Here is a 13,967-nt window from a genome sequence, read left to right on the forward strand (position 1 = left end):
CACACCCCCAACCACCACAACTTTATCACCTGATGTACAGACACTCCTGTGCCTAGCGTCAAATTACTGACATAGAATCTGTGTATGTAAGCTATCTATGTATTTATATTTATTGTGATCTTTATCTTGTGTTATTTTGTGTCACATTAGATATGTCTTTTTTATTTGCTTTTAATTTCTGGAAAACTGCCTGAAGAGTATTCCTGACAGTAACTGTCTGACTGGATCTGTTTCCCATCTCATGGTCCATGTGGAAACTGAACTCTCCCATTGGAACCATTGCTCCTGTTCCACAATTCCCTCATCTCGTTGCTAAAGACACTGCTCTCCCACCACAAGTATGCATCATCTCCAGAGTCACACCCAGTTCCAGTTTGACAACATTGCTCACGCTCTCTGCATCAGTGAATTAATGCTGTTAAATATTGTGAAATCAGGTGTCCCTCATGGCAAGTACGTACTCCTGGAGTATTGTCAATCTGGCTACAATACAGAATTATCCTTTGACGCACAAACCCATGAAGAATTTTGTTTTGTTCATTTTGCCCTTTTGGAGACAGTTGCAGTTCTGGTGAAGGTTCTCCGCCGTGATGCAGGGAGGGAGTTCCGGGAGCTGGTCTCAGCGAGTGATGGTGTAATTCCACACTCACATGGGCGGCTTCATTTGCTGAGCAATTGTGAGTGGAATTGGGTTGTGAAAATCCACACTTCCGAGCTGAGAGAAAGAAGATCACTGATGGAATAGCTGGAGATGGTTGGAACTCCTACATGATGTCCTGGGACTGGGATGACTGACAACTACCAGCATCTTCTTCAGGTAAGCTATGGTATGACTATAAGCCCTGAAGTATTCCCCTTTGATAGCCTTGAACTTCAGTTTTACCAGGCTCCATCTTGCCAGACAAGTTGATGCTGCCTTCGTGTGAAGGTCAGTCACTCTCACCACCTTGCAGGAATTCAGCTCTTTGGTCCATTTTGGATCCATCACAGGATTCCTGGCAGAACTGAAACTGCCCATCAGAGTGTAGACCACTGGGAGTAACTGCTGATTGGCCAACAGCTTCCGTTAGAGTTGATAACTCTGTCTGGTGCAATGAAATCAACTGGCTGAAGATGCCTTCTGTGATGGTACAGATTTCAGGATGGAGCAGAATATCATCTGTTCTAAAGTTCTGGGTGAACTTAACTTTTCCTTTAGCACTGATCCCCACTGTTGGGGAGAGGCGAGGGGCAGAGGGGACGGGGTAGATGGGTCATACAGCATGGAATAAGGCCTTTCATCCATATTTACCTACATGAACAAGCCTGACTTGCCTGTGTTTGGCCCATATCACTGGAAAACTTTTGTACCCATACTGTCTAAGTGTCTTTTAAACTTTGCAATTGATTCTACCCACCTCCATAACTTCCTCTGACAAATCGTCCCATATATCCAGCTCCCCCTCTGTGAAAAACCTATCCTTTAGGTCCCCTTGAAATCTTTCCTCAGACACTTTAAATGTGTGTGTTCTAGTTTAGATTCACCTACCCTGGGGAAAAGACTTATCAATGCCCCTCGTGATTTTATGTACCACTATAAGATCACCCTGCAGTCTCTGACACTCCAGGGGAAAAAGCTCCAGCCTGTCCAGTCTCTCATTATAACTCAACCGTCCAGTCCTGTTCACATCTTTGTGAATGTCCCCAGGTCAATCTCATCCTTCCTGTAGCAAGGTGACCAGATCAGTACAGGAAGGCTTTGTGTGGGGCAAGTCATGTCTCACCAACTTGAGTGAGTTTTCTGACGAGGTGATGAGGGTGATTGAAGTAGGTAGAGCAGTGGATGTTGTCTACGTGGAGTTTGAAAAGTTCTCTGATTTGAAACTCATCCAGAAGATTAAGGTACATGGGATCAAAGGTGAAATGTTCATTTGGATTTCGAACTGGTTTGCCCACGCAAGACAGGGGACAGTGGTTGAAGAGATTTATTCTGGCTGGAGATCTGTGATTTGTGGTGTTCCACAAGGATCTGTACTGGGACCTCTGCTGTCTGTGATCTATATAAATAACCTGGGTGAAAATGTGGGTGACTGGGTTAGGAAGTTTGCAGATGATTGTGAATGGTCATCATGGCTTCCTGCATTCCTGATAGTGTGGTTAACTGGATCAGCAAATTTGCAGATGACACCAAGACTGGGGAGTAATGGACAGCGAGGAAGGCTATCATGGCTTGCAGCAGGATCTGGACCAGATGGAAAATGGGCTGAAAAATGGCAGATGGAAATTAATGCAGACAAGTACAAAGTGTTGCACTTCATTAGGATCAACCAGTGTAGGCCTTACACCGTGAACGGCCAGGCACAGAGGAGTGTGGGATCTGGGGATCTGGGGATACAGGTCCATAATTCATTGAAAGTTGTGTTACACGTCAATAGGGTTGTAAAGAAATCCTTTGTACATTGGCCTTCGTAAACCAAAGTATTGTGTACAGGAGATGGGAGGTTTTTTGAATTGTATAAGACATTGCTGAGGCTTAGTTTGGAATATGGTGTGCAGTTTTGGTCACCTACCTACAGGAAAGATGTAAACAAGGTTGACAGATACTGAGAAAATTTACAAGGATGTTGCTGGGTGTGGAGGACCGGAGTTATAGGGAAAAACTGAATGGGTTTGGACTTTATTCCTTGGAATGTGGAATATTGAGAGAATATTTGAGAGAGGAATACAATATAATGAGGGGTACAGACAGGGTAAATGCAAGCAAGCTTATTCTACTGAAGACTGGGTGGGACGATCCTGGAGGTCATGGGTTAAGGGTGAAAGGGGAACATGAGGGGAAACCTTTTCACTCAGAGGGTCACGAGAGTGTGGAACAAGCTACCAGTGCAAGTGGTGCGTGCGAGCTCGATTTAAACGTTTAAGAGAAGTTTGGTATGGAGTATGGAGGGCTATAGTCCACGTGCAAGTCGATGGGAATAGGCAGTTTAAATGGCTCAACACGGACTGGATGGGCCAAAGGGCCTGTTTCTGTGCTGTACTTTTCTATGACTCAGTGACTCTATGATAGGGAGATTGGTGGTGTTGACAGCGTAGAAGACTGACAAAGAATACAATGGGATTATCAATCAGATGCTGATATGAATGGAGAAATGGCAGATGGAGTTTAACTCGGCCAGATCTGAAGCTGCACCCTGGCAGATCAAAGAGACAGTACACTGCCAAAGACAAGTGTTGATGGGCAGAGGGATCTTGGGATCCGAGTTCATAGCTCCCTGAAAGTGACTACACGGGTTGACAGTGGTTAAGGAGACGAACGGTCTGCTTGAGTTTAGTCATCAAGGCATTGATTCAAAAGTCAGGAAGTTATGTTGCAGCTTTATAAAAGTCTAGTTGGGCCACATCTGGAGTATTGCACATGTCGAGGCTTTGGAGAGGGTGGAGGGTACAGAGGAAGTTTACTGAGATGTTGCCTGGTTCAGAGGGTATATGCTATAATGAGGGAGCGGACAAACTTGGGTTGTTTTCTCTGGAACAGCAGAGGCTGATGGGAGATCTGACAGAGGTCCATAAGATTATGAGAGGGCATGTATTAAAGGTGAGAGTGGGTAATTGCAAAGGAGATGTGAGGGGCAAGTTTTTCAATGAAAGAGTGGTGGGTGTCTGGAATACGCTGCCCGGGGTGGTGCTCAAGACAGATACAAAAGGGACTTTTAACAGATGTTTAGACAGGGACATGGATGTGTGGAAAATGGAAGGATATGGACATTGTGCAGACAGAAGAGATTAGTTTTGTTAGCCATTAGATTACTCATTTATTTGGTTTGACACAAGATGCTGGGCCGAGATGCCTGTCCCTGTGCTGTACTGTTTGATTTTCCATGTTCTGTAGACGATACTTCGACTGTCGTCCCAGCAGCTGTAACCTGGCATCTCAGTTCCTGTACTCAGCGATCGGACTGACGAAAGCAAGCATGCAAACACATTCTTCACCGCCCTGACTCCCTGCTTGCCCTCTACTTGTATATATTTGTACCCTTAGGACTCTCTGTTCTATAAGCCTCTCCAGGGCACTGTGCAAATCCTGTCCTGCATTAATTCAGTAAAATTCATCACTTCTCCTTTGTCCTATTTCAATTCCAACTCCCAATCATTGGCCCAATTTTTTCAAATTCACATCTAGTGAAGTTACAGTGCCACACAACTTTTGTCTGCACAAGGACCGTGTGGGAGTCACTCTTCCAATGGTATGGGCATGATGAACAGATGCCCCTGGAAGAGTACACACCATGGATTGGCATGGATGAGGGCAAGTATGTTTCTCCCTCAGTCAAGACGTCCAGCAGTCGTATCCTTCAGGACTTCTCCAGCCTAGTGGTCCTACCAGAGCCGCCTGTCTGATGGACATTGACATCTCACCCAGCGTACATTCAGTGACCTTGCTACTTTCAGCGTTTCTTCAGTGTGGTTCAACATGGAGGAACAGAGCAAAGACAGTCAATGGAGATCAGGAGGGGCTTTTGACCTGATGCCACGAGACCTCATGGATTCCAATGTTAATACTGAGCATTCCCATGGCTGCCCACACCTTACTGTACCCCCGCCCACCCAGGGTTCAATAGAGTTATAAAGCATGGGAAGAGGCCATTCAGCCCAACTGGCCCATGCTAATCAAACTGCCCCATCCATGCTAGCACATTTGTCATTATTTGGCCCATAACCTTCTGAACCTTTCCTATCCATGTGCTGTGCCTGTCCAAATGTCTTTAAAAGCTGTTATTCTTCCTTCCTCAGCCACTTCCTCCAATTTCCCATCCCATCAGGGTCTCCGCCTGAAACATCAAATCTTTACTCATTACCATAGATGTTGCTGAGTTCCTCCAGCTTTTCTGTGTGTTACTTTGGATTTCCAGCATCTGTAGAATTTCTTGCGTTTGTGTAAAATAGTTGTGGTTCAAGATCATCTTAAATCTTTCTCCTTCCTCCTAATACCTATGTCCTCTCTAGTTCTTGATTCCCCTCAGTGTCTGCAATCGGCCTATGTTTGCCTCTCATAACATTATACACCAATATCAGATCAGCTCTCAGTCTCCTGTTCTCTCAGAAATAACCTTTTAGCCTGTCCAACCTCTCTCTCCATCAAATTCCACCAGCATCTTTGTCAATCTTCCCTGCACTCGTTCCAGTTTAAAAGCAAACACAATACTATCATCCTCTCAAAGCTTCAAGACCTCACCCCCAATACCTCCTTATGCAATTGGATCCTCGATTTCCTCACTTGTAGACCCCAGTCTTCTCCACGATCTCCATCAGCACTGGTGCACCACAAGGCTATGTGCTCAGCCCCTGCTCTACACTTCTGACTGTGCAGTTAAGCACCGTTCCAATGCCATATTTAAGTGTCATTGGCCGAATCAGGAGTGGTGACAAATCAACATAAAGGAGAGAGATTGAAAATCTGGCTGAGTGGTGTCGCAACAACAGCCTCTCACTCGATGTCAGCAAGACCAGGGAGCTGATTATTGACAGGAGGAGGAAACCAGAGATCCATGAGCCCGTCCTCATTGGGGGGTCAAAGATGGAGAGGGTCAGTAACTTTAAATTCCTTGGTCTTATCATTTCAGAGGATCTGTCCTGGGCCCGCCACATAAACACCATTAGAAAGAAAACACAGCAGTGCCTCTACTTTTTCAGAAGTTTGCAAAGATGAAGTATGTCATCTGAAACTTTAAGAAACTTCTATAGATGTGTGGTGAGGAGTTTATTCACTGGTTGCATCATGTTCTGGTATGGAAACACCAACACCCTCGTATGGAAAAGCCCTCAACAAGTAGTGGATACGGCCCCGTCCATCACGGGTAAAGCCCTCCCCACCATTGAGCACATCGACACAGAGCACTGTAGGAAAAAACATCTGTTACAGAAACATAGAAAACCTACAGCACAATACAGGCCCTTCAGCCCACAAAGCTGTGCCGAACATGTCCCTACCTTAGAACTACCTAAGCTTTACCCATAGCCCTCTGTTTTTCTAAGCTCCATGTAGCTATCCAGGAGTCTCTTAAAAGACCCTATCGTTTCCACCCCCATCACCATTGCCGGCAGCCCATTCCATGCACTCACCACTCTGCATAAAAAAACTTGCCCCTGACATCTACTCTGTATCTACTGCCCAGCACCTTAAAACTATGCCCTCTCGTTCCAACCATTTCAGCCCCAGAGAAAAGCCTCTGACTATCCACATGATCAAAGCCTCTGATTATCTTGTACACCTCTATCGTCACCTCTCATCCTCCGTTGCTCCAAGGAGACAAGGCCAAGTTCACTCAACCTATTCTCATAAGGCATGCTCCCCAACCCAGGCAACGTAAATCTCCTCTGCACCCTTTCTATGGTTTCCACGTCCTTCCTAAAGTGAGGCGACCAGAATTGAGCACAGTTCTCCAAGTGGGGTCTGATCAGGGTCCTATATAACTGCAACATTACCTCTCGGCTCTTAAGCTCAATCCCACGGTCGATGAAGGCCAAAACACCATATCGGAGGAACCCCATCATCCAGGCCATTTTCCCTCTAGAAGCTGCCATCAGGAAGGAGGTACAGGAGCTTCAGGACCCACACCATCAGGTTCAGGGACAGTTACCCTTCAACTATCAGGCTCCTGAACCAGAGTGAGTAACTTCACTCCCACCATCACTGAACTGTTCCCACAACCCATGGACTCACCTTCAAGGACTCTTCATTTCATGTTCTCAATATTTATTGCTGATTTATTATTATTAGTTGTAGTATGTTTCTGTTTTTTTTGTGTTTGCACGGTTGGTTGTACATTGGTTGTTTGTCTGTCCTGTGGGGGTGGTCTTTCACCAATTCTATTGTATTTCTTGTATTTACTGTGAATGCCCACAAGGAAATGAATCTCAGGGTGTATGTGGTAACACACTATATACAGACTTTGATAACAAATTTGCTTTGAACTTTGAGAAAATGCTGGAAATGCTCAGTAGGTTGTGTGTACGACTGGAGTGAGGAAAACCGAGACCATATCGCAGGTGACTGTCTCACTGCAGGAATGAATAATTCCGACACAGAGAAAGTGAGCAGCCTAACACTGGAGAATTCACACTGAGTCAGAAAAGCTGCACTGTGTCCAAGTAAGTCCACAAGACAGGGGGGCAGTAGGAGGCCAATCAGCCCATCAAGTCAGCCCTGCCATTCCATCATGTCTGACTTATGTTTCCTCTCTAACCCATTCTTCTGCCTAATATTCTGTAACTGTGCAGATGCCAGAAATGCAGAATAAAACAGGCTGTCTAAAGCACCATCTCCTGATTTTATGCCTCGGCCACTGTCTCTCACACATGGTTTTCCTTTGAAAATCATGCATGGCCATTGGCAATGGTACAGTTCTTTACTGAATTGGTAATACATTATCGTGAGGGCAACAGGATGGACAATCTACCAATGTCCAAAAGACAGTAAACTGTGCAAATATAAAAGAAAAAAGTAAAATAATAATAATAAATAAATAAGCAACAAATATGGAGAACATGAGATGAAGAGTCCTTGAGAGTGAGTGTGAACAGGTCAGTGATGGGACGTATGAAGTTGCATGGAATTATCCCCATTGGATGCCTGGTGAAGGAAGTCATTGAAAGTCAGAGAAAGAACTTTCACAAAGACGAAAGCCTCGCACTAAGAAAGAACTGGAACTTGATTGTAAACAAGGTGGCACAGCAGAAACCTGATTGGATGAAGACTAACCAATCAGGAGGGACAGAAGATGAGTTTATATGTACCACTGGACTAGACATGTCTAGGCATCGTCCCTGATGAAGATGACAGAATTGTCATTGAAATGTTGATTAAAATCGATTCCTGTACCCAGCTGGAAGCCTGAGAAGAGTTTATCCATCAGATATGCCTGGAAAGAGCTAGATGATTTTTCACTTTATCCCCACTGGCTCTAGAGGCTGATTGTTGACGGATAACAACTTTTCCTGAACCCGGTGGTGTGAGTCCTGAGGCTCTTGTACCTTTTTCCAGATGGTAACAGTGAGAAGAGAACATGGCCAGGATGTTGGGGATCCTTGATGATGGATGCTGCTTTTCTGAACAGCATTCCATGTCGATGTCCTCAGTGGTGGGGAGAGCTTTACCCCTGGACTGGGCTGTATCCACAACATTTTGATGTGTTCACGATGAAGGGCCCATGCATAATTTTCAAAGGAGAAACTTGTGAGAGTCAGTGACCGAGGCATAAAGTCAGGAGATGGTGCTGTAGACAGCCTGTTTTATTCTGCATTTCTGGCATCTACACAGTTACAGAACTTTAGGCAGAAGAATAGGCTAGAGAGGGAACATAAATCAGACATGATGGAATGGCAGGGCTGACTCGATGGGCTGATTGGCCTCATACTGCCCCCGTCTTCTGGACTTACTTGGGTATGGAGGACTATGGACCCAGTGCAGATCAATGGGAGTAGTCAGTTCAAATGGTTTGGCATAGACTAGATGAACTGAAGAGCCTGTTTCTCTGCTGTACTTTTCCATGACTCTATGAATGCCAGACACAACTTAGCCCACAAATAACCTGTGGCAATCAACTTTACAAGATCCTGTTGAATACTATCATGCACATCAACAACAAAATCATCATCAACATCATTATCATAATTATCATCATCAAGATCAGCATCAACATCAGTATCTGCATCATATGTTGTTTGGTATGTCACGGGCAATCATGATCTCTGACCATGATTGTTCTTGTCAAATTTTTTCTACAGAATTAGTTTGCCATTACCTTCTTCTGGGCAGTGTCTTTACAAGATGAGTGACCCCAGCCATTATCAACACTCTTTAGAGATTATCAGCAGAGTGTCAGTGGTCGCATAACTAGAATTTGTGATGTGCACCAGCTGCTCATACGACCATCTGCCACCTGCTCCAATGTCTTCACGTGACCCCAATCGAGGGGGCTAAGCAGGTGCTACACCCTGCCCAAGGGTGACCTGCAGGCTAGCGGAGGGAAGGAGTGCCTTACACCTCCTTTCGTAGAGACTGTTGAATCAATTCTTCTTATAAGATATTAGTTGAATTAATGCAAGACTAAAAACATAGTTTTACTGACATAATTTGTGTTTGTAACAATTTGTATTGTTAACAAACTCATGTATTTTCACAGAAAGTGATAGTTCATCTCCACTTACTGGCTGAAGCCAGTATAGCAGAAACATCGAACTTCTCATTTTTTAATTGGCTGCATGAGTTATAATTATTATAATTGTGTAGCCTTTTGACTGGATTCTGATATCTCAGGAATTTCTGCAATAGGACATAGAAATCTACAGCACATTACAGGTCCTTTGGCCCACAATGTTGTGCCAACAATGTAACCTACTCTGGAAACTGCTTAGAATTAATCTACTGCATAGCCCTGTATTTTTCTAAGCTCCATGTACATATCTAAGAGTCTCTTGGAAGACCTTACTGTATCCAGCTCCTCCACCACCGGCAGTGCATTCCACGCACCCGCCACTCTGTGTGAAAAACTTACCCCTGACATCCACCTTCTACCTACTTCCAAGCACCTTAAAACTATCCCCCTCACGTTAGCCATTCCAGCCCTGGGAAAAAGCCTCTGGCTATCCACACGATCAATGCCTCTCATCACCTTATACACCTCTATCAGGTCACCTCTCCTCCTCCGTCACTCCAAGGAGTAAAACGAGTTCACTCAACCTATTCTCTTAAGGCATGCTCTCCAGTCCAAGCAACACCTTTGTAAATCTCATCTGCACTCTCTCTATAGTATCACATCCTTCCTGTAGTGAGGTGACCAGAACTAAACACAGTACTTCAAGTGGGGTCTAAATAAGGTCTTATATAGCTTTAACATTACCTCACCACTCTTGAAGTCAATCCCAGAGTTGATGAAGGCCAACACAACATACGCCTTCTGAGCAACACTGTCAACCTGCAGCAGTGGTGAGCATGCTATGGACTCGGACCCCAAGATCTTGCTGATCCTCCACACTGCCAACAGTCTCAGCACTAATATTATATTCTGTCTTCAAATTTGATCTCCCACAATCAACCACTTCACCCTTACTTGGGTTGGACTCCATCTGCCACTTCTTAGCCCAGTTCTGCATCCTATCGATTTCACACTGTAACAGCCTCCAGACTATCCACAACAGCCCCAACTTTTGTGTCATTACCCACTCTTCTACTTCCTCATCCATAAAGAGGAGGGGTCCTAGAACAGATCCCTGTGGAACACCACCGGTCACTGTCCTCCGTGCAGAATACAAACCATCTACAACCACACTTTGTCTTCTGTAGGCAAGCCAATTCTGGATCCACAATGCAATGTCCATTTGGATCCCATGCCTCCTTATTTTCTGAAGGAGCTTTGCATGGGGTACCTTATCAAATGCCTTACTGAAATCCATATACACTACATCCACTGCTCGACCTTCATCAGTGTGTTTAGTCACATCCTTAAAGAGTTCAATCAGGCTCGTAAGGCACGACCTGCCCTTGACAAAGCCATGTTGACTATCCCTAATCAAATTATGTCTCTCCAAATGTTCATAAATCCTGCCTCTCAGGATCTTCTCCAACAACATGCCCACCACTGAAGTAAATATCTCGAGTATCAAGATAGTAGATTGTTCAAAGGTGCCATCTTTTTATTGAATCTATAGAGTCTCTTTAATCTCTCCTTTCTTTCTCAGCTCCTCATTTAGTTTCAAATGTTCTGCATTTTTGTTTAAACTTTAAAATAAATGATTGTGAAGAATCAAAGTTTCTTGCTCATTCCTGAACTCCTAAAAGAACTCAGGGATCGAAAATAACCAAGATCCAACAAGACATATCACCATCCCACCACGCAAGTACCTGACATGGTGCTCTGTTCAGAGAATCAGATTTACAGTGGAATGAGGAGGGGGGGCACAGCAAATTTACTTTGCAACATCAACAAAACAGCTAAACACATGAGGTTACGGGCCAATTGGAATTTATGATCTTTTGGTCACCACTCAGACATTCACATTTAGATGCCAAAGATAAAAAAAAGTGGGAAATATTCACATGGTTTGTAGAAACAGATGCTTCCCAGCCAGCTACAAATTTCCAACACATTTCAGTTTTCTGGCATCTACTTTGCCTTTATGTAAATTGAAATTTGAGATAATTCTACAGAACTGAAATATAATGTTCACATTTCATTGTGAGGTACATCATTGCAATATCAAGAGACATTAGTATTTGTTAACTTTTCTCTATTCCAGATCCACTATTTCGGGAGAATCCGATGGAGACGGGTTTGCAGAATGGAAATGTGTCAGGATCCAGGTAACTAAGATTGCACCTTGTTAGAGGACAGTGAAAATCTGAACAACTGACATCCAATTCAGTCTTATTGGTCAATTACCAGTCATCGTCCATAGCTGATAATCACCATGAGGTGATCAATAAACGAATAACAAGGGTAATCAGTAAAACAACATGATTATCAATATTCATAGAGCTGTTATCATTCACAAGGGCACAGTTGGGATTAAGTGAAAGGAAACACTAGGATGATCAATAAATTTTTAGATTAATTGCCAAAGACAAGATTTCTCAATGGTAAGAATTCAGGAGAGATGGAATGATTGAGGGAGCCTGGACTGATGCATTCTCTGCCTCTTGAACACCAACTGCATCTTTTCCTCCAACTCCCAGTGGGAGCTCAGTAAGGTTCCTGCTATTATCCCAACTTCAGACCTGTGATATTGGTAGATCCCTCAGTCACAGACAATCTACAAATGCAATCATTGCCAAACAAAAATATGGGTCACCGACCTGCAACAGCACCAAACATTGTCACAAAGTCCGTCTCAGTATTTGCTCCTTACAATGTTCACCTATCACCCTGACGGGAACACACTGGTCCTGACGAAGGGTCTCGGCCCGAAACGTCGACTGCACTTCTTCCTATAGATGCTGCCTGGCCTGCTGTGCTCCACCAGCATTTTGTGTGTGTTGCTTGAATTTCCAGCATCTGCAGATTTCCTCGCGTTTGGCTCTGAACTCCATCGTTTCACTTTTGCATGACCGGTCCATCCTCCTTTTGAATTCTTACACTTTGCTGTGGTTCAGTTCCTGTCAATGCAATTTTAAGAATGAGTTTAATTGCAAAAATGAGGGGAAATTATTATTTGTTATTCTTAACAGGGACCAAGATGAACTAAAACAGAGAACAAAGACCATACAAGACTTTGTAAATGAGTTTCCTAAATGGGAACATCGAATGAACAGACATATACGTGAACTACAAGAGATTGCAAATGGTATTGATCGGTATCATAAAGGTGCAACAATTGCGAATGTTACCGGGTCATCTGCGGGGGCTGTAGGTGGTGTCCTAACCCTGGCAGGAATAATCGCTGCTCCTTTCACAGCAGGCATCTCCTTGGTCCTCACCGCTGTGGGAGCGAGTATAGGTGGAGCTGGTGCTGCCACTAACTTGACAGCTGGCATCACTGAATATGCTAAACGGTCGATGAAACAAAAAAAAGTAGATGAGATCATAAGACAATATAAAAGTGATCAGAAGGAAATGTCAGAACGCTTGACAGACATCTGCAGTGATCTCCAGTTCTTGAGTCATTTCATTGAGGAAGAAATTACAGAATGTGATTATAGTAAAGGCACAACGAGGGATTTTCCAGCAATCAGCAAAGCAAAGGAAGTCTCCAATAAATGCAGGGGAAAGCATGTGACCACAGTCAAAGGCAGATTGCATTTACCAGGGGTGAGCAAGGCAAGGAATGTTCTCAATAAGTGCAAGAAAAAGTATCTACTGGAAGTTAAAGCTGGATTGCAATCTGGTTCCATCAGCATGAAAACACTGAATGTGACAACATCACTAATGGCCAAACAAGTATTGAGCAAAACACCTGGCCTCAGAGAACTAGCTGAGAAACTGACAGCACTGAGTCACACTGCTCGAAAAACAAAGTACGCAATGGAAACAGGAAACGTGAAACGTCTACTTTATGGCACTCCCCTGGCTTTGTCCAAAACGACAAGAGCAGTTTCAGGAGTAGTGGGAGCACTCTTTATAGCGTGGGATATCTACTCGATTGCAAAGAACTCCATTGAGCTCAGCAAGGGAAGTAAATCTGAAGTAGCTAAAAAGATACGAGCTGAAGCTCAGAAGATGGAGGATGCATTAGAACTCTACGGGCACATCTGTCAATTTCTAAAGAAGTTCCTGAGAGAGACTGGGTCCAGGTATTAGTAAAGTCCAGAGGGCTGAGTAGGAAAAGGATGAAGAAGTGTCTCCTCTCTTCCACTCACGTGGCCAGGCTTCTTGTGGGATCTCTTATCCGGAGTATCTTACCAAACCACTTCACCATGTAAAGAACGGCATGATAGACAGAGGGCAGTGGTGGAAGGGTGTCATTCTGGCTGGTGATCTATGACCAGGGGTGTTCCACAGGGATCTCTGTTTGCAACATATATCAATGACTTGGACACAAATATTGACAGGTTGTTCAATAAGTTTGCAGATGACACACAAATAGACAGAAGAAGATCGTCAAAGGATACTGTGGTAAACTATGTGTGTACCTGTCTGGACACGCCCCTCTGCTGACTGCTCCTGTGGCTCCTCGCACGGACCCCGGTATAAAGGCGATTGGAGGCACTGCTCCTCCCTCAGTCTCCGAGATGTTGTGGTCACCCTTGCAGCTAATAAAAGCCTATCGTTTGCCTCCCGTCTCCGAGAGTTATTGATGGTGCATCAGATACAACAAGATATATATCAGTTACAGTTACTTAAAGATTCAAGATGTTCCCAACCTTTATTGCTTTGACCAATAACATTAAAGGAAGGGATCCGTGGGCCCCAGATTGGGAACTCTGAGTTTAATGCCATTTCCAGTACACAAGTGTAAAGGAGAACAAAATAATTGTTACTCTAGATCTGACGCAG

At 44.2% G+C, this 13,967-nt stretch overlaps 1 protein-coding gene and 1 long non-coding RNA gene across 2 annotated transcripts; one reads left to right on the forward strand and one right to left on the reverse strand.

Moving 5' to 3' along the window:
* Positions 1-750: 750 nt before the first annotated feature.
* Positions 751-13,610, forward strand: LOC132391999 (apolipoprotein L1-like). Its single transcript, XM_059965883.1, has 3 exons — positions 751-817; positions 11,275-11,338; positions 12,203-13,610. Exons 2-3 carry the CDS (start codon positions 11,298-11,300, stop codon positions 13,269-13,271), a joined length of 1,110 nt encoding a protein of 369 aa, XP_059821866.1. The 5' UTR covers positions 751-817; positions 11,275-11,297; the 3' UTR covers positions 13,272-13,610.
* On the reverse strand, positions 11,331-13,743 carry LOC132392000 (uncharacterized). Its single transcript, XR_009511407.1, has 3 exons — positions 13,604-13,743; positions 12,362-12,519; positions 11,331-12,130 (listed from the first exon to the last, which is right to left on the reverse strand). It is a non-coding gene; the product is annotated as an uncharacterized LOC132392000 (long non-coding RNA).
* Between the last annotated feature and the right edge of the window lie 224 nt (positions 13,744-13,967).

Source organism: Hypanus sabinus, chromosome 3 (genome assembly GCF_030144855.1).
Source record: "Hypanus sabinus isolate sHypSab1 chromosome 3, sHypSab1.hap1, whole genome shotgun sequence".
NCBI lineage: Eukaryota > Metazoa > Chordata > Chondrichthyes > Myliobatiformes > Dasyatidae > Hypanus > Hypanus sabinus.